This window comes from Manihot esculenta, chromosome 9 (genome assembly GCF_001659605.2).
Source record: "Manihot esculenta cultivar AM560-2 chromosome 9, M.esculenta_v8, whole genome shotgun sequence".
Lineage (NCBI taxonomy): Eukaryota > Viridiplantae > Streptophyta > Magnoliopsida > Malpighiales > Euphorbiaceae > Manihot > Manihot esculenta.
Genome location: NC_035169.2, coordinates 1,683,871 through 1,705,705, shown reverse-complemented (window position 1 = coordinate 1,705,705; position 21,835 = coordinate 1,683,871). Strand labels below are relative to the sequence as shown.

Sequence of the window (21,835 nt, the reverse complement as noted above, 5' to 3'; positions counted from 1 at the left end):
ATTAACATATTTTATTAATAACAAATTTTTTAATTTAAATAAATTTAAAATTTAAAATTTTAATTTTAAAAATAAAAATTTATCTATAATTTATCCAATAATATTTAGACATTGGTATTTTTCTTTTTCCGATACCTTTTGCCTTTCATTGGCTATGATCCGCAGGCAAAGTTACGAACTTTTCCTCGTGTTCCTTGATGTACAAATTGCTGGTGTCCTACAGGGACCAAGCAAATCCTGACACGAATCCCAACTGCAGGATTTGTTGCTAATTTCATCCCCGGTTCCTCGGATATAGTAACCAACAATGCAACCCAAGAGACCTCGGAGTGTAATTTGCGCTTCCCAAATTCCAAGAAATTGGGAATGAGATGCGCCGGGGATGGAGGGAGAAAAAAATGTCATTTTTCTTAATAAAAAAATTGATATTTTATTGCTTTCAATAATAAAAAAATAAATTATTATTTATCTCCTTAATTATATTTAAATTAATAAATTAATGTCTATTTTTAAAAACCAATAATTTCATCTCTGTATTTTTCAATTTATACATCTAAGAATCACTTTGTCCACGTTATCGAAAATTTGTGTTAGTTATATAAGAAATAATCTAAATAATCTCAAGTATAAGTTATTTTTTTAAAATCTTTTTAGTTATATTAAAGTTTTATTTGGTTAGAATAATTCAATTAGAAAATTTTAAATTCTAAAAAATATTAAAATTATATTTATTTAATTAATACTTTTACTTAAATTTTTAAAAAATTCACCATCTATTTGTGAAAATTAGATACAATTGCAAAACATACTTATATAGCCACATGGCATTGCTCCATCAGTAAAATATATTTTTTTCGATTAAAGTTTTAAAATTAGATATAATTACATTAAAATATATAATTTTAATAATTTTAAATTAAATTTTAAAATATATTAAGTCATGTGTACTGTCATGTTAATAAAATATATTTTTTCAATTTAAATTTTAAAATTAAATACAATTACAGTACATCGTGCGATTTTGATAATTTTATCAACTTTTAAAATTTTAGATTAAATAAAATAGCAAAAAGTTTTAAAAAATTTTTATGTAAATAACGCTTAATAAGAATAATATAATAAAATTAAAATTCCATTTCAAAAAATAAAAATAAAATTTTTGTTAGTTTAATTATTTTGGTTACCAAGCTAAAAGCTAATCCAACCATATGCCAAAAACTAATTTTCTTAATTTATTAGTCGAATAAAATTTTTAAAAAAATAATTTATTTTTGTTTAGATAATTAAATTTTATTAAAATATTTAATAAAAAATAACTTCTGGAAGTGAGTTCCAATCTCTTTTAATCTATTTTTAAAAGTTAGAAGGTTTTATTTATCCATTTTAAATTTAAAAGGTTTATATATTCCCAAGAGATTATTTTAAAAAATTAAGAGCTTATGCTTATTGTACATATTTTAATGGCCAAATAGATCTTTTACCAAAATAAAATCTATTCTATTTTACATATAAAAAATATTTATATTTAGCCTATTAACACTAGAATTTATAAAAATTTTAATGATTAAATATAATTAGTCATATTATTAATAATTTATCAAAAAAAGTAAAAATTAATGATACATATAATTGACTGCACTATAAATTTTACTAACTGCCTCTGAATTTTTATTGTTAACAAAATAAGCTTATGTAGAGTTTTAATAAACATATTAAATTAATCAATCTTGCATTTTATGATTTTATCCTAATTTATTTTTATTATAGAAATGAAATTGAGAAGAATAGGAAGAGAAGTTCTGTAAATCTCATTTCAGAATCTGCTTATATACAGAGAGAAGAGCTTTATCTAATATAAAGCAGCTGAGTTACATATTAGTTCTTCGTTAACTAACTTACCGATTATAAAAGATAACTTAACTGTTTGTTAACTAACTAACTACCATATTATCTAATATCCCCCATAAATTAGAGAATGAATATTTATCATTCACACCTTGGATACTACAGTATTAAATAGAGAAACTAATAATGCTTTTGGTATATATATCAACAAGTTGAGAATTGGAGGGAACATGAAGTAGATGGATTAGATTAGAAGTAACTTTCTCTCTAACAATGTGACAAATCAATTTCAATGTGCTTGGTCCTTTGATGGAAAGTTGGATTTGGTGCAATGTGTAAAGTAGATTGGTTATCACAATAAAGAATTGCAAGCATGTTGTGAGAGATTTTGAGATCATGAAGAAGATAGAATAACCATTGTAGTTCACAAATAATGGCAGCAACAGCTCTATACTCAGCCTTAGAAGATGATCTACTTACAGTGTTTTGTTTTTTTGATTTTCAACTTATCAAAGAATCACCAAAATAAACACTATAACTACTGATTGACCTCCTAGTAAATGTGCAACTAGCCTAATCAACATCACTAAAAGATTTTATATGAATTTCTGAAGAAGAGGGAAAGAAGAGACCTTTTTCAAGAGTACTTTTAACATATCTTAATACTCTGTGCAAGGCCTATTGATGAGCTGAGGTTGGTTTCGAAAGGAATTGGTTGAGTTGTTGTGTAGCAAAGGGAATATCAGGTCTTATTATAGTTAAGTAGAGTAGTCTCCCCATTGTTTTTCTGTAAGAAGAAGAGTCTTCAGGTCTAAACAAAGTACCTGATACTGTGAGTTTCAAATGGGTGTCCATAGGAGTATTAGCTGGCTTAGAAGCCAAATAACCTATATTAGAAAAGACTTCAAGGGCATATTTCCTCTGGCATAGAGAAATGCTAGTGTTGTTTCTGGCAATTTCAAGTCCCAAAAAGAACTTTAAATCTCTCAAATCTTTTATCTTAAAGGAGTTATCCAGAAACTATTTCATTTTAGTTATCTCAGTCATATCATTGCCTGTGAGGATGACACTATCTACATAAACAAGAATTTTTGTAAAGGATTGATCAGCTTAACAAACAAAAAATAATCAGATTTTGATTAACAATAACCACACTTAATAAGTGCTTGAGATAAATTTGAAAACCACTGTCTTCTTGCTTGTTTGAGACTATATAGGGATTTTTGTAACTTGCATACTTGATTAGCTTTAGAATAATGAAAACTAGGTAGTGATGTCATGTACACCCCTTCATCAAGCTCACCATGCAAAAATACATTATTAACATCTAGTTGTTGTGGGTGCCAATGAGTAATGGAGGCTAAAGCCAAACTAATCTGATTGTGGTCATTTTAGCTACTGGGGAGAATGTATCAAGATCGCCATAATATTTAATTATAAAATCCTATATATATATAAATTGAATTTATGTAAATTTATAATGTAAAATAAAAATCAAATTTATGTATTTATATTATAAATTTATTAAAACTAATTTAGATAAATTTTCTCAATTGCTTGAGTCATTATAGATTGTACGGATATGTAATAATTTCTCTCCTCCTTGGGACCAGCTCTTTAAATATGTGACTTGGATGTTCATCCGCTCAATACAACTCATACCTTGAGAGCAAGTTGCAGAGCATCACCAAGAAAACACAGAAATATGACGAGTAGCAGAATGATTTCAGCCGGAAGCCAATCCACCTTCCACCCAATCACAAAACCCAAACTCTCAACGTGTAGAAGAGTTCACAGATAGGTTCTTGGAGCTGTTGCCGTTTGCAGGGCACACTTTTGATACAGATAAAAAGAAGGCAAGGAGGTATATAATGAAGCTTCATTCCAGGTATTCCTCCTTGATCCAATCAGCAGAAAGGGAGAGCTTCCATGCCATAGTGGATATGGCCCGGAAAATGGAGGCTAGTGCCATCATTCAGGGGACAGTTAAGCAGTCAGTGGCACAACCTTTTGGTTCCAAGACCCCATGTGGGGGAAGGTTAGACCCTTCTTCTCTGAGTGCAGCAGCTTCAGGCAGTAAAAAGTGGGGTAAAGCCAAGTCCAAGAAGAACAAGTTCTGGAATAAGATAAAGTCAAGTCTGGGATTAGGAAGTGGCTCGAGCTCAGGTACAGACAGTGCAATATGTATGAGGTGTGGGAAGCCACACAAGAGAGTATGTCGGTTTGGGACGACAGCCTGCTTCAGATGTGGGCAGGAGGGACACATGGCACGGGAGTGTCCTAGAGCAGCTTTTATGGCACAGTCCCAGCAGACAGCTTCTGGTAGTGTAGCTCAGCCAGTAGCTCTAGCCGCGACGTAGGCCAGTGGCAGAGGCAGAGGGAGAGGGACAACCTCTTCTTTAGCGGGTTCAGGGGTGAAGCTCCATCAGCTCCAGCACGGATCTTCACTATGACACAGCAGGAGGCTAATGCATCAAACACCGTGGTGTCAGGTAATCTCATCATTGGTTGTTCAGATGTGTGTGCCTTAATGGACCCTAGTGCATCTCATTCTTTTGTTGCTCCGAGAGCCGTTGAGAGGTTGGGTTTGATGGTCTCTGGGTTAGAGTGTCCCCTATGGGTCAGTGGACCCAAGTGTGACCCGTTAGTGGCAGAGTTAGTCTATCGGTTTAGTCCAGTGTTTGTAGAGAGTAGGTGCCTTCCAGCCGACCTTGTGGTTCTAGATTTGACGGTATACTCTTTGGCCACTAATCTTGCCTTATATCTTTTAATGCTACCATTTGATTTGTACTTGATTTTGAATACCCACTTGTAGCCAATTGGAGTATTTCCCTGTGGTCAATTAATTAGTGTCCAAGTATGGTTGTGCTGTAGTGCAGCAATCTCAGCATCCATTGCTTGCTTTCATTGTGCATGCATAACGGTCTCAGAATAAGTCTTTGGTTCAACATGAGTTGAAATGAATAGTATGAAATAAGTATATGAAGGAGAGAGATGATTATAAGACAAGAAGTTTGATGAATTGTCCCTTTGGAATTAAAAAAGGCCATCATAAGAAATTCAAGTCCATGTTTAAATCTTAGTGTTTTAATAGTGGTGTGAAATTGATTTTCAACTAGATGAATGAAACTTTGTAAAAAACGTCTAGTTTTTTACTTACACTTCATTAAAAATGAGCATGTGTGTCTTGAGAAATCATCAACCAGTATTAGAAAATATTTATGACCATGAATTGAATGAACGAAAAATGCCCCCAAATGTCAACATGAACCCGTTGAAATATTTCAGAAGTAAGAGAAGTGCTTGAAGTGAAAGGTAATCTCTTTTGTTTAGCAAAGTGGCATACATCACAAGACATATTCAAAGAATTGCAAGTAACTAAATGACGGTCTTTGTGTATTACAATAAGTTTAGTATATGAAAAGTGTCCAAGTCTATAGTGCCATAAATTATGTTGAGAAAAGTAGAGTTTACAGTGGATAATGAAGCAGGTGAAAAAAATATTGGTATTAGTGAATTTGGTTTAGCTAAACCAATTATCTTCCAAGTAGTTAAATCCTTTATAAGATAGATAGAACTTTTAAATATGAGGCAATAGTTCAAACAAGAAGTTATCTTGGTGTCAAAGATTAGATTGAAGGTGAAAACAAAAACATAAAGAATGACTATTAAGTAGAATGAGAAAGAAAAATATATTATATCTGAAATATCCTAAGACCCGTTAGGTAACTTTACATACACAGGTTTAATATATCTATAATTTAAAAGTGCTGACAAAGAGAAATAAATGTGATTAGTAGCTCTCATATCCAAGATCCATAGAGGTGATGCTTAACAGAGAACCACATAATTACCTTTAGATGATTCAATTAAAGCAGTGGAATAAGGATTAGAGGAAAGGACTACCTGGCTTGGCTAGTTGATTGTTTAGAGGTAGGAGTTGTTAGAGATTGGTCTTAAATAAGAGATACCAACTTTCAATATGGATCTTGAGTAAAATTTATAGGAATAGATTGATCTTGGGCAAAATTTATCATAGAAGCAGTTGCATTGCCATCTTGTATCTTACCAATAGGTATGCCTTCAGAAAATACACTATTAGTAGAGTAAATTAGGTTCTTGAATTCGAATCGTAGTACAAAACCATGCTTCTTGCAACAAGTATTAGTGGTACGTCTTTGTTTTTCATAGTAAGTACAAAATTTGATAGGACCTCCCCTTCATAGGATGTTCCTCTTCCATAAGAACTTTTGTATCTAAGATTAGTATTATACTTGCCATAGCAGAAATCCTTTCTACTATAAGGATTTCTAGAATTGCCATTAATATTCTCAGGTTTAAAAGATTTAGTAATTATTGTCTTTGATTCAATACTTACTCTATTCAACTGTTGTCTTTCTTGTTGCAAGACTAAAGAAAATACTTTATTTATGGATGGAAAAGTTTAGAATCTTATTACATAATCACTCTTCATATAATCTTAAGTTATAGTAACAGCACCACAAACACATGGTGTTTGGCAAGAACAAGATGGATAGGGTCTAAAGTTAACCGATTCATCCTAAAGAGTTTTCAATTGAGTGAAGTACTTAGTGACGGAAAGCTCACCTTGTGTAAAGCCATATATCTCTTATTCAAGGTCAGAAATGCGAATGATGTCCCCTTGTGAATATTTATCTTTCAAGTCATTCCACACATCCATAGATTTATCAATCTAAAAAACACTTTGAGCAATCGAATGAGATAACGATTTTGTAACCCATGATAGCACCATTGTATTACATCGCTCCTATATAGAGCACATAGGATCCGTCTTAACGGGAGGGGATAAAGTCAATCAATAAACTTGAGTTTATTCTTGGAAGTAAGGGCCATTCGCATTATCCTAGCCCATGAGTGGTAATTTAATACAGTAAGGGGTGGATAAACTAGTACTAAGATCGGATTTTCATTCGGATGCAAGAAATAAGAATTGGAAGGGTTTTGGAGATAATAACTAACTTAATAGGTAGCTATAAGTTTTCTTGAGAAAATAGAAAGAAAATTTAAAATGAAAAAAAAAAAAGCTTGGTCTGATACCATATTACAGAAATAAAATTAAGAAAAATAGAAAGAGAAGTTGTGTAAATCTCATTCTTAAATATCTAAATTTATTAAAAAATTATAATAATTAATATATAAATTAATTATATTATTGATGATTTGTGAAAAGAAATAAAAAAATAATTTGACTTATTGCTAAATTTGTTTGAAATTTTACTGAAAAAATCATAAGTTTTTATCCCTCACTGGATTAAACATGAAGTTGGATGGATGTGTTAATTGCTGAATAAGAAAACTTATAGGTAATGATGTCAAAATAAAAGTTCTAAAAATTGTGCAGTTGATCAATTAGAAAGAATTTACAAAAAATACATATACTAAATAAAAAGAATTAAAAAAATAAAAAATGATTTGGACTAATATTAAAATTTTGTTAAGCACATCTTTTAGCCTTGTAAAGCCCTCAAAGGGCACTCCACAGTAGTGGGAGGGGGACTTGATCTCGGTTTCCAAGGATCAAGAGCATATGCCTTGGCTACGATTAGAATAGCTATAGACCGATGATCAATTTAATCAATTTGACTAATATACAAGACAGAAAAAATACATTTGTATCCTTAAATTTTATTTTAAAAAATAATATTTTAATTTGAAGAATATCTCATCATATATTTAAATTATTTAAAAATTAAAATTTTTTTAAAATATTTGTAGAACTTATAAAGTATTTTGAGATTAATTTAAATATAGGGAAAAGATTTTTTAGGTATAATAAATAGTGAGTTTTATTATTTAATTTTAAAATATTATTATTATTAACAAGTCAGTTATTATATTTTTATAAATATATTAAAACATAATTATCTTTTATATATGTTAACAAAATAATTCTTCTATCTATTTTTATCATTAAAATTATAGTAAAACACTAAATTTTTCTTTTTTTTCTTTTTTTTTTTTTCATAAGGAGGGATTATTTTATTGACGGAGAGAAAAGATAATAACGTTTTAATATATTTAAAAAAAGACAATGATGTTTTAATAGATTTGAAAAAAATAATAATATTTTAATATATTTAAGAAAAGATAAGGACGTATTAATAAATTTTTTAAAATGTAGAGACTGTCTTATTAATAATGACAATATTCAATAATTAAATAAAAATTTTTTATTTGAGGGTAAAATTGAATTTTAAAATTTTTTTTTATTATTTTTTAACTATTTTTAACGAAAAAAAAAGATAGAACAACTATTTCGTTAAAAAAAAACGTTTTAATAAATTTTTAAAAATATAAAAATTTACTTGTTAATAATGGTAATATCCTGAAATTAAATATTAAATCTTCTGAATTAAAACTCAAGAATTACATATTAATATAATTTTTAGTACTAGGTTATTGACTCTAGTGATTTTCTATAATAATTTAGAGATTATAAAACATTATTAACGCATTTATAATATATACTACTTTGTATTAAGACTGTAAGATTATCTTAAATTTTTAATTATATTTTTAAATAATTTAAATATACCATGAAATATTTTAAAAAGTCAAGATGTCAATTTTTTTTTTATAAAGTTCAGTAGTCAGGATGACAAAAAGAAATTTCGTTCTACTAATGTAGAAGAGAAATTCAAGGTTTGGGCCTTGGCCATGGCCATCATCGGTAGACCTACCATATAATTCATACTAAATTAATTTATTAAAATGAAAAATAAATCTTATCATTGTTTAATTACAATTTTTAAAATCATATAATAATAATAATAATAATAATAATAAAGTATTAATTTCAATTTATTTTTCTTAATAATTGAATGTTGTCTTATTGATAAAATTGACAATATTAAATAAAATTATCTATAATATGAATAAAAATGTTCATTAATGGAGGCTACTCTCATTTATTTTACGACTGAAATTACTTTAATCTAAACTGATTCGATTTAATTTTTATTTCGATTAATTTTTTTTAAATTTTAAAAATTAAATAAAAAAAATCTCTCTCAATTTCTTTTGGCTTTAATTAGCAAAACAAAATTGGAATGAAATATTTTCATGTAAAATGTATACATGAAACAGCTCTATCTCTACACTGCTATTCAGCCTGTATCAACCACCACTAACTTCTACAAGGGAAAAAAAAAAAAAAAAAAAAAAAAAAAAAAAAAAAGAGGTTATCTGGATTACATTGTTAAAGGATGAAAAAGAAAAATCAATAATGATCATAATAAAAGATTTCATGATTTATCAGACCATAGTGGTGATGTTATTGTATCTAGGTCTTGTTCTATCTGGTGAAAGCCCTTCTTCCATAGCCTTCCTCTTGTTATTGTTGGCTGGTGGTTGTTGTGGTGATTGTGACGGCGGCGGTGGTGATGGTGATGGTCGTTGTTGCTGCAGTTGTGGGCAACTTTCTGATTTTCCTACATCTTCATTGATTTCTTCATTTTCTTGTTTCTGGGTGTTTACTTTTGTTTTCAACATATGAGGTTTAAGCTTGTTCAAATCTGAAAGCTGCACTGGCTTCAAGAAAAATTCCTCTGCTCCTTCTTCTAAACATCTGTTACCAAATTACAATAATCACTCACTTTCTCTTCCTCAAATTTCCCAAAAGAAGCAAAGAACAAATCCAAATCTAGCTTGATTTAGTCTTTTTTTACCTTGTGATCCTTGAAGGAACATTCTCAGATGACATTATCACTACTGGTATGTTTCTCAGAGATGAAGATTCCTGGAAAGTCAGAGAATATGAAGGAAAACCCATAAATCTCTCTAACCCAGAAAAAGAAAATGTGCATACAATCAACAATTGCATTGACCCTGATTTACTTGGATTGAAAATAGGTGGAAAAATAGCCAGGGGGCAAAAATAGGAATCTATCTATACACAACTACTAAATTAAACCGATTTGGAAAATTTAAAAAAAAAAAAGAAATTATTTTCATTAATTAGGAAGAATTTCAATGAAGCAATGCTTCCAATAATAGAAATGGATCTTATTCGGAAAGATTAGGAAAAAGAAAAGGGCATGTAATGATGGCCGAGAATAGAGACAAAGAATAGAAAGCCAAAAAGCATACCTTTATTTTCTTGAGCAAATCATAGCCTGTCATGCCAGGCATACAGTAATCTGTGATGATAAGATTCACTTCCACTTCCTGGAAAACCAAATAAAACCAAACAGAGGTGAGAAAATCTCAGAAACCCAGAATGAAAATTTGGGAAAATTATCATGGGAAATCAGGAATTCCTGACATTGAAACATTTAGAAGAAAATCAAAAAAGGAAAGGAAACTGTACCTGATTATGTTCTGGAGAAACAGAAGGTGTTTCTGGGTTGCTTTGTTCATCTTCATGTAAACCCAGAAATTGTAGAGCCTTACTACCGGAATCAACTGTAGTAACTGAAATTATATGAAATTGAATCAGAACCCAATAGAAACAAAACCTAAACAATCGAAACGATGATAACCACGAAGGAAAAAAAATCTTTCCCCTTGTTATTTTCTGTTTGGTAGCTAGGAAAATAATAGTACCTTGATATGATGAGATCTTGAGGAGCCTCTCAATGAGTTTTCTGTCTATTAAGCTGTCATCAACAGCTAAGACATGAAACTTTGAGTCTGCTGCTAAGGACATTGCAGCAAATTGAAGATCCAAAATACAAAATCAAGAATAACAAACAAAGGAGAGAAGACCAAGAAAAAGAAAATTCTTCTTCTTCTTCTTTTTCCTCCTGCTATTGTGGATTGATATAATGGCTTGTGTTACAGAGGAGGAGAGGAAGAAGAGGGGAAGGAGAAGAGGAAGGGAAGAGGCTGTTTTGTATTTGAAATGAGACCCAACAAAATCCACACCCCACAAAGCAAGATCCGACCAGATTTCTTTCCAAATCTTGCAAAATTTCCAAGATGATTATTGAATAAAATTAGAGGGGAAGAAATGTAAAAAGAAAAATAGCAAAATAATAAAAGAATAAAAATAGGAAATAGAAATGTTAAGGAGAGGAGGAAAGGTGGTGAGTTTTCTATTTATATATGTGAGCTGTGAGATTATGACCATGAGACACTGCATGTAATAAAAGAAAAAAAAAATTGAATAAAATCAAATTTCCCAATTTGACATTTTATTATTATTATTATTATTTTAAATTTTAACATAAATTTGTAACGTATTTAATTTTTACATATAAACATGAGTTATCCTCACAATATTGACATTTAGAAGAAAAAATGGGAATGAGAAGTTTTGGAGGAAAGCAAGAGGGAAAGAAGAAGGAGAGGGGAAGTGGGACCCATAAAAATCTGGAGAAGAGATACAGGTGATGTAAGCATGTAATGTGAAATCATGTGGCACTTACCATATCTTGAGCAGGTGGGGGAGTAGTGGTGGCCAAAGACAGGCCAATTTTCTCGCTTTGATTCCCTTTTAAGATTTGCTTCCCATGCCCATCCCATCCCATCCCATCCCATACCATCTCTGTAAATTACAATACAATCCCTCAAATTTAATAAAATTTATAATTTAATCTCTACCATTTTAATAAAAAATAATTTAATTTTTAATATTTTATTTTAACAGAAATATTATTTTGCTAATAAAATAAATATTTTAAAAAGTAAATTTTTTACTATTAAAAATCAGAAAATATTTCCATTTTCATTCTCTCTCTATCCTTACTTAGGTGGTTTGCCTAATCCCCTCCTAATTTTTTTTTCTTTATACAATGCAGGTAAGCATTTAGATTCACATAAAAAAATTAAATTATATTATTATTATTATTATTTGTACGTTACCTGAGTCTTTGTGGATATAAATAATATTTTAAAATTACATTTTTTACATAAAATATTTTATAGAAAAAAGTATTTTTTATATTTTTAATATTAAAAATATTAAAATTTTAATTAACAGATAATATTTTATTAATAAAAAAATAATTCATATTTTTTAAAAAATAAATTAATTAACAAAGAAAGTGATTCACACCCTTATAAAGTGGATTAATTTATATAAACAGTCACTTTTTAAGAGTTAAAAGATTTTACAGGAATTTAATTTAATTTTTTATATTAATTTATTTTAAAATGAAAGAATAATTTATAAAATTATCATTTAAAAAATAAAATCATGCTCGGTTTTTATTAATTTTTAAAAATAAAGTAAAATATCTATATCATTTTAAAAAATTATTTTGAAAGACTAATTAATAAATTTTTTAAAATTATATAAATTAAATAATAAAATATTTAATAGTAAAATTAATAAAAATTAAGTAGTAAATTTTTTAAAATATCAATAATATTTTAATATATTTTTTTAAATGAAAAAATTAATTAATAAATTTTATTAAATAGTAATTTTTTTTAATATATTTATTAACAAGCATCTATTAATCATCATGAAGGAGCAAATTCAGTGTATCCACTCACATGGGGAGATTGCTTTGGAACCAAGCTCGTAGTAGAACAACCTTGCTTAGAGGAAAGAAAATGTTGTTTTGTTTTTAATGAAATAAATTTACTTTATATATAAGTAATTATAATTAAATGAAATAATAAATGACTCATTTAACAATAAAAAGTGAATAAAAAATAAAAAATAATAATAGAAAGCTTAAATACTAAATATATAAAGTGCACCAAATAAATAAAACTTCATTATTTTAAATTTAATAGTAAGACTTACCATAATTTTAACTAATATATTTTTTATTAATTAATCATAATTTTATTATTTTTTATTAAATTATCAAATATAGCTAATATGTTTAAAAATAAATAATTTTAAACTTTTGGCTTCCTTCTCTTTAGATATCTCTTTCCTTCTTTTGTTCTTGGATCTCTCTTTCTCTTTCATCCTTTTGATTTTCACCCACAGCTCTCCGCTCTTTTTTTTTTGTTTATGTTTTTCATTGTATTGAGAGTAAATGAACCCAGCTGAACCGAACAATAAAAAATTTAAATTTGATTCTTTAAAATTTGTTCGAGTTTGAATTAAATTCAAATTTTACTCATTTCGAACTCGAGTCGAGTATTAAAAAATTCAAGATTAACTCGTTTAGCAAACGAGTTTAGACGAGTTATGTTTTTATCGAGTTTAATTTCGAATAATTTAAGAATAGTTTAATTTATTTACACGTATAATGAATTTTAATTTAAAATTAATAAGTTTAAAATTAAAATAATTTTAGTTAAATAAATATATTTACAAATTAATTCGTAAGCTTATAAATATAAATTTTTAAATCTTAATAATCTAAATACATACAAGTTTAAGAGTTTAACTAAACTTTATAGAGTTAAATTTTAAAAAATTTAGATTTGACTCATGAAAATATATGCAGAATTTGAATTTATTTCTCTTATGATAATAATTTCAGTTTACTTAACAATACTGTTTACGAATCTATTCGCGAACCGACTGATAAATTAAGAAATGAATGGAGCTCACGAGTCTTAACAAATTGAATATTATGAAACTTGAATTTAACTTGTTTAGAAATTAAATTGAGTTCGATTGAGTTTTTATCGAACCGAACATGGAATAGTTCATAAAAGATTTTATTCATTTACATCCTACCTTTCTATTTTTCATTTTTTTTAATTATTTTTTTAAATAATTTTATTTATTTATTTTATACTACACAGAAATTCACCACCACATTTTTTTCTGAGAAGTTTCATCAACATGAAAGGAGATTTTCCAAGAATTTACTTATCAGATCTCTTAGCTTTATTCTTCTTATTTTTTTCGTAATAAAAATAATAAAATTTGTTCAAAGAAATAATCATGGGGAATGGGTAAAAGAATCTATAGCATATGATCTCAAATCACACTAGATTGACCTTCTAGAATTACAAGACCATATTGCTCTTAGGATATTTCCACGTCAAAATTGTAATCTTTGTGATTTGACATTTAAATATGAGAAATAATTTTATTACAAATATTTTTTTTAAATTAATTTATAGTACGACTGTTGTATTTAATAAATTAACTTTTTAAATATTAATTTAAGATAATTTTTTATTTTAATTTAATTTTTATTTGTAATTTTGAGTTTGAAATTTTATATTTATAAAAATAAAAATTAAAAAAAAAACCCATGAACAAGGAAAGAAAGAAAAAAGAAGCATCAAACTTTTAGTGTTGAATTGTTGAGCATCTCTTTTTCTTTGGCTTTGATTAGTCATTTGACAAAATAAAAGTTTTGAAAAATCGGTGTTTAACTTTGTTGGAGAAAGGGATGTTTCCATAATTGCATTTTCCCCACCACTTCAAAAAAAAATTTAAAAAACTTAGAGATAGTAAAATCTAAAACCTTTCAGATTTACTCAGATACACTTACTATTAGACTAAATTTATAAGTATTAAAAAAAATAATTTTTATCATTTATTTTTCATAAATTAAAATATATCAAAATTAATATATATCACTTTTTAAAAATAATAACACATATATATTGATTTTAGCAAAAAGGAAAATTTTGCTATTATTTTTACTTGCTTATTTTTATTACTATATTATTTTTGCAAAAAATTAATTTATTACTAAAAAATATAATAGCTAAGAAGTTTTTTTTTTTCTATAAGAATATATTTTTTATTTGTTTGCAATTATAATTTGTTGTTTTAAAGTAGTTCATTTATTAATTCAATCCTTTTAATTCTATTCAAGTGAGCTTCTTTTTAAGGAGATCATGTCTTTGGATTATTTTTTAAAAATAATAAAATTAATTCATTTAAATGGTATAATTTAAAACAATTGATAAGTGAAATAAATCTATTGTTTTCATATTTGTAAAGACAAAAATATAATTTAAATAGCTTTTTTGCATTCAATAAAAAAAATTACTCTCTCCATTTTTTAATAAAGGTCTTTTTTTTCTCATTTCATTAACATTGAAGTCATGATTAAAGCCTTAATATTTTATTAAAATTCCTTTTGTATGAAATGTTAAAACCACACAATTTATTATAGTATTGATTAATACTAATAAGGATATATTTAAAAAAATTATCATTATAAACTTACTGATATTAGTCATGGTGGTTGAAAATAAATTATGAGTTATGATCACAAAATAAAATTATATGAATTGAAAATGTGGTTCCATACGAAAACAAAAAAATTTGAATATCTTAATACCCGATTTATTATCAAAACTCGTTATCTCCTGAATAATATGAGTTTCAGTATAAAATTATTGTTTGTATTCATACTCCAGCAGTTTTATTACACCAATAATCACGGAATTTATGATCAGTTAATCCGATAAAATTTCTTACATTATTGTCATATTACTATAAAATATTATATTTATCTTTATTTTTTTACAATATAAAAAGGAACGATCACGTAGGCAAGAGAACACAAATCTTTAATACAATTATTTTCAAATTCTATATTTATCTTATTTTTCAATTTACTAATTTAAGTGTCAGAGTTATCACTGTGGACACCCACCACTTTACATTTAATATTTTTTTTTTTACAGATTTAGCCAACTACAATATAATTTTATTTTTTGGCCACATCTAAACAAAAATTATCAAATAAATACTTATTAAGAAATGAAGGAGCACAAAAATTAATTAAATTTTACAAAATCATCACTTTTGACATGCATTTCCTTTAAAATAATTGATTTTTAATTAAAATAATCAAAATTTAACAAATTTAAACTTCCCAATATCATAATTAATAAATTAAATTAAGTTAAATTTCTTCATTTTCAGAATTTTCAAACACAATCTAAACAATATAATAATTGAATCTCATAATACTATACTTCTGTAGAAAACTAATAATTATATATATATATATATATATATGGAGATTTGATTAATGATATTATTATGTATTTCTAAAATATATATTTACATGCCTAAATTTTATAAAAATTAATAATATTTAAAATTTTGAAAGATTACAGGTGCGATTGAATTATATAAAAATAAAATTAAAAAAATTTCATAATCTCAATTAGCATAGATGATATAAATTTAGATTTCCTTTAATTTTTATTATTAATTTTATTTACTGGAATATTCCAAGGATTGAATTCGCTCGGATAATCTCAATTTAGCGGAGCAGAGTCTGGTTCAAGACTTGATTTTCCGAAAATCTTGAAGGGAAAGGAAATGTTGGTGCATTCCCATTTGTGTATGAAACACAGATGAGAAAAGCAATATATTTGGAGTGATGTATACGCAGTGGTGTCGTGAGAATTAACCAAATCAAATCTTTTTTGCAATCAAGTGTCCATCATTGTTTATGGGTTTCCATTGACCTTTTCTCCATATATAATTCTAAATAATCAATTCCATCATCTACTTAGTGGGTGAATCATCAGATCTTCCAATTTTCTCATCAACTTTTCACAACATTCAAACAACCATATCTCCAAAATTTGGTGACACCTCTTTCTCATTCAATTAATTACTAAACTTTTTAATGAATTTAAGAGATAGGACTAACTATCTACCAATGCTTATATTCTCTGGTCTTCTATGTAGAGAGAAGAATTATATCATATTTCAAAGTTTTTAAATATTTTATTAATTTAACCCTATTTTAAAATTATTATATTAAAATATCTCATTATTTTATATAATTATACTTTTAATAGCAACATTCAGTGGATTCAGTTTAAAATTTAATTGAATTGAATAAATTAAAAATTAAAATTTTAATATTTGTAAAAATCGATTTTGATAATAAATTGTAAATTAAATTCATATTAATAATTACCATAAATAATTTTATATTTTTTTATTAACTAATGATCAAACTCTAACATTAAAAAATATTTTAAAGTTTTTTAATATGTTCTTAAAAAAAGACAATTATGACAATATAATATATGTAATAAAAATAAAAAATATATTAAAAATTTAAATGTAATTTTCTTATATAAATATGAAATTTAAATAATATTGTAAATTAATTGAGAAAATATCTTATAATTTTGTATTAATTTTAAAATGACTTTTAACAATTTTTATATTTTCTTTGCTTGAGTTTTTATTAAGAAAATATTATTTTTTTATAAATTAATTTTTAATATATTTTTATAGTTAATATTATTTAGTTTATATATATAATATTATCTATAATTATAATTTATAATAATATAATATTTATAAATTTTTAAATGAAATTTTAATATTAAAATTGATATTTAATTAAAAAAAAGTGATTTAATTTTTTTTAAAGTGAATTATTCTTCTATACTTTATGATAATTTTAAATTTAAATATTTATAAATTTTTATGATTTTTTTTATAAAATTATATTTTATTCATCTCATAATTTTTATTTATTTTTATTTTTTTAAAATTATTGTTTAATTTTTTTATATATGATTAATATATAAATTTATTATTATAATTCTAATTTTATGTTATTTTTAAAATAATGTTTTATAAATTATTAAAATATTTAATAAAATTTAATATTTCTAAAAATGGTATAATTAGAAAGTTAATTAAAAGAAAGAAAAAATATGAATTAATTTTTATAATATGAAAAAATTCACTAATAATATTTTAATTTTAAAAAATATATTAAAAAATTTTTAATATTTAAAAAAATTTACTATTTATTCTTCCGTTAATTTTTCATTAAGTATTTTATTATTTAATTCCTATAATTTTAAAAAATTATTAATTAATTACTCAAATTTTAAAAAAATTAATAATTAGTATCTTCATATCACAGATATTTTAATTTTTTTTGCAGCATTCAATCGTTAAAATTAATTAAAAAATTAACTAATAGATTTTTTAAAATATTAGAAATTTTTTAATATTATTTTAAAACTGAAAGATTAACTAGTAGATTTTATAAAATGTCAAAAACATTTTAATATAATTTTTAAAATTGAGAGATTCACTAGTCACTTTTAATATATTTTTTCAAATTGAGAATCAGCTAGTGAAATATTTTATTATATATATATATTATTTATATGTGATATTTTATATAATAAAAATTCATTTATAATAAATATTTATTCAATATAATATATTTAATATTATATATAATAAATATAAAATATATTTAATTTTAATATAAAATTTAAATTAAAAATTATATATTTTATTAATAATATAAAATTTTAAGAATTATATTATAATTTATCATTGATTTTTTTATATTAAATTTAATTTTCTTAATTATAATCATAACAAATTAAAAATATTTAATTTTACTATCCAAAATTTTAAGAGTTTGATATAAATATGATTCACCTAAACCTTTAATTTTTTTTAATATCCCTAATAAATTTATCAGAAATTCATACTCACTCTCATATTAAACTAAATTTAATAATATTAGATTAAATATTTATATTGAGATTTACACAAAATTAATCACAAATACAATTTTAAATATAATTAATTAAATAATTATTAAAAAAGTAAAATATCGAATTTAAATTTTTTTATCTATTTATTTTAAATATTCATCTTTTTTATAATAAAGAAAAAATTCTCTCCTATTATATATATAATAGGACATTATTTGTATTGGATTTTTATTCTTCCTCAAATAAAAAAAGAATGCAATTCAAATTGGAGCCAATGTGATAATTCCAGCAGAAGTAAATATTTTTTTTTTAATTTTAGAAGATTAATAAAAAAAAAAAAAGAAAGAAAGAAAAGATTCCCCAGCGCATATGAACACATTGGACAAGCTGTCACAGATAATCCAGACCTGCAAGATTACAAAACCATGTTTTGTGGAGACATGTAAGAAATTGACTGCCAACCCTGGTTTTTTTTTTTTTTTTTTTAATTTTCAAATTTATTATTATTATTATTATTATTAAGAAAATGGACACTTCATTACACAAAAGAGTAGAAGAAGCACCGGATCGTGTCCGATTTTAGAAAAAATTTTATCCTACAGCTATCGTATTTATAACAGCATTATTATAATAATTTATAACAGTGATAATTATATAAATTTAGCCAAATATCTAATCATTATTTTATAATTTTGAAACCACCTTACCATGGAAAATAATTTTTTAATATAGTTTTTTTTAATAAAAATATGGTCAATTCAAATAAAACATTTTTTAAAACATTAAATTAATGTTTTTTACAATTTTTTATGTCAAATAAAGGTTATGTGATATTATTTTGGAAATTTTTTCTTTTCAAATTTCAAAATTTATTTCAATAATATATTTATTTTTTAATAAAAATTACATATATTATGAGTTGTTCTATTTTTAAAATCGAGCACAAAGAGATCCATATAAAATTTCTATCGACGCAAATCTGCTTCAGATATTTGCAACCCTATTAAATTTCATATCATAAAAAATATATATATATATATATATATATATATATATATATATATATATAAATTATCAAAATTATTTTTAAAATTTAAATTTCAAAATTTATAATTTAGTTTCTCCCCTTTCTTTCTTTTTAATCTGCTAATTTTCTTTCATTATATTGTGATATTCTTGGAATAGTTACCGATAATAATTTTCTCCTGTGTCTACTTTTTCCCTTTTAGTCAGTTGTGTTTTAATTTTTATATTTATTTTTATGTTTTTTTAATAACCTCTCCAGATCTAAAATTCTACGAGTTAGCAGTATTCGGTTCAAATCGAAAAAATCGATCGAATCGAATTGATTTAAAATTTTAGTTCTGTTTTTTATATATTTCGGTTCGATTCAGTTTTTAATTTCAGAAATTTCAGTTATTTCGATTTGGTTCGGTTTTGATCAGAAAAAAATCGAAAAAATAGAACCGAACCGATTAGTGATAATAATATGTTTTTTCAATAATATAGAGAAATTAAATCATATTAAGATTAAAATATTTTAATTAAATTTTAAAATATTAAAAATAAAATGTAAAAAATAAAAAAATTATTAAAAATCAAAACTAATCAAACCGAATCGAATTGAATCAGACCGATTCAGTTCGATTCATTTTCTGATCAAAATCGATTCGATTTTTATAAATACTAAAATTTTAATTTTCAATTTATTCAATTCAGTTTGATTTTAAACTGAACTGACCAAATAATCACCCTAATCTCCTCCATAAATATTGAGCTTTTTTTCCTCCTTGGTGAGTGTCCCTTTCTTTATAATGATATGTTGTGTCTTATTCCTCTGACATTTTTATTTAACTTATATAACACTTATTTTAAAAAGTTAGCAACTTTTAATGTTTTTATAATTTAATTTAAATTTTTAAAAATTAATATAATTTAACTTAAACTCCCAAAATTTATTATTCTTTACTCTAAATTTCTGAAATGTTATTAGTTTTTTCATCTGCAGCGAGGAAAAAAGTATAAAATTATTTAAAATTGAGAAAATGTTGATTTAGTGTTACTAGAGTATTTTTAATGAAAATTTTTTAATTAATTTACTTTTTTTGGAAAAAAAAAAAAGAAAACAAATGGGGTAAGGGCAAATTATAAGAGGGAGGGCATGAAGTGGATGATGAGAATTGAGAAGTGAATGTGTCTGCCTAAACAGAAACCTCACACGTTCTCCTATCTAATTTCATCATCACTTCGTCCCTACCCTTAATTTCTTTCCCTCTTTTCTAAAAATTTATCAGCCTTGGGATCTTGTCCACTACCTCCCTTTTATTTATTTTTTATTTTGTTAATCATGATTATTATTAGGATGACATTGTAATCTTCTTCAAATATTGAAATATGAGTTTTTACATTTAAATTGTATGGATAATTCTCTCTTGTTTTTTACATTTAATAAATTTATTTGATCTGAATCTAAATTAATAATTTTAGATAAATTTATAAAAAAAATTGTGAGAAAACCAACCATTAATAAATAAGAAAAAAAAACATGAAATATAAATATTGGGTGTGGATAAATAAATATTTTCTGAAATTACTCAGACTAAATAATACATGCATGTGCCCTTAAACTTAAATTACCATAGCTTTTAAAAAGATTAATGCCCTTTTAATTGACAAAGGACCCTTCCCTAACTGCCATGGTCTGTCTGGGGGGACACAATTTTCTTTCTCTAGAATGTCATCGGAATATGCATGGTCCCTATTAGGTCACCCAGTTTCATATTTTATTTTATTTTATTACTTTACAGTTTTATAAAAAATTTAGGGAAATTTACTTTTTAGTCCCTGAGGTTTAACGTAATTAACACTTCTGTCCCTCTATTTTGGCGACCCAACACTTAAGTCCCTCACTTTCTCTTCCGTCCAAATTCGTAGTCCTTCCGTCCATTTAAACCGTTTGGTCAAAGAGTCAAAGGTGAGATGTGATAATTTTTTCCAAAAATGCCCTTCTCTCCATGTGAAATTCCAGAAGAAGAAGAAGAAAGAAGAAGAAGAAAGAAGAAGAAAGAAGAAAAAGAAGAAGAAGAAGAAGAAGAAGAAGAAGAAGAAGAAGAAGAAGAAGAAGAAGAAGAAAGAAGAAAGAAGAAAGAAGAAGAAGAAGAAGAGGAAGAACTTGCAGAAGAAGGAAGAAGAAGAAGTTGCAAAAAGAAGAAGAAGAAAGAAGAAAGAAGAAAGAAAAAAGAAGAAAGAAGAAGAAGAAGAAGAAGAAGAAGAAGAAGAAGAAAGAAGAAGAAGAAGAAAAAAGAAGAAGAAGAAGAAGTTGCAGAAAGGGGAAGAAGAAGAAGAAGAAGAAGAAGAAGAAGAAGAAGATGAGGGTTAATTTTGTCAATTTACGTGTCCTAAACGGCTATTTTGGACGGAAGGACTACGAAATTGGACAAAAAAGAAAGTGAGGGACTTAAGTGTTGGGTCGCCAAAATAGAGGGACAGAAGTGTTAATTACGTTAAACCTCAGGGACTACAAAGTAATTTTCCCAAAAATTTAACATATAATTAAAAAAATATAATTCATTTTTTAATTTATAAATTTTCAATTTTTATCCATCAAATTTTATTATTCAAT

The 21,835-nt window shown here is 25.4% G+C and overlaps 1 protein-coding gene across 1 annotated transcript; it reads right to left on the bottom strand.

Moving 5' to 3' along the window:
• Positions 1-8,933: 8,933 nt before the first annotated feature.
• On the bottom strand, positions 8,934-10,958 carry LOC110622643 (two-component response regulator ARR8). Its single transcript, XM_021767233.2, has 5 exons — positions 10,432-10,958; positions 10,196-10,299; positions 9,976-10,053; positions 9,555-9,625; positions 8,934-9,454 (listed from the first exon to the last, which is right to left on the bottom strand). The coding sequence occupies exons 1-5, from the start codon at positions 10,532-10,534 to the stop codon at positions 9,142-9,144; spliced, it is 669 nt and encodes a 222-aa protein (XP_021622925.2). The 5' UTR covers positions 10,535-10,958; the 3' UTR covers positions 8,934-9,141.
• Between the last annotated feature and the right edge of the window lie 10,877 nt (positions 10,959-21,835).

What these genes read in the sequence shown, in the direction of transcription:
- LOC110622643 (XM_021767233.2), bottom strand. Translation starts at nt 10,534, where the DNA reads ATGTCCTTAGCAGCAGACTCAAAGTTTCATGTCTTAGCTGTTGATGAC. An exon ending in CAAGATCTCATCATATCAAG is followed by an intron (nt 10,300 to 10,431) that starts GTACTATTATTT and finishes ATATAATTTCAG; the next exon opens with TTACTACAGTTGATTCCGGT. An exon ending in ATTTGCTCAAGAAAATAAAG is followed by an intron (nt 9,626 to 9,975) that starts GTATGCTTTTTG and finishes CTGACTTTCCAG; the next exon opens with GAATCTTCATCTCTGAGAAA.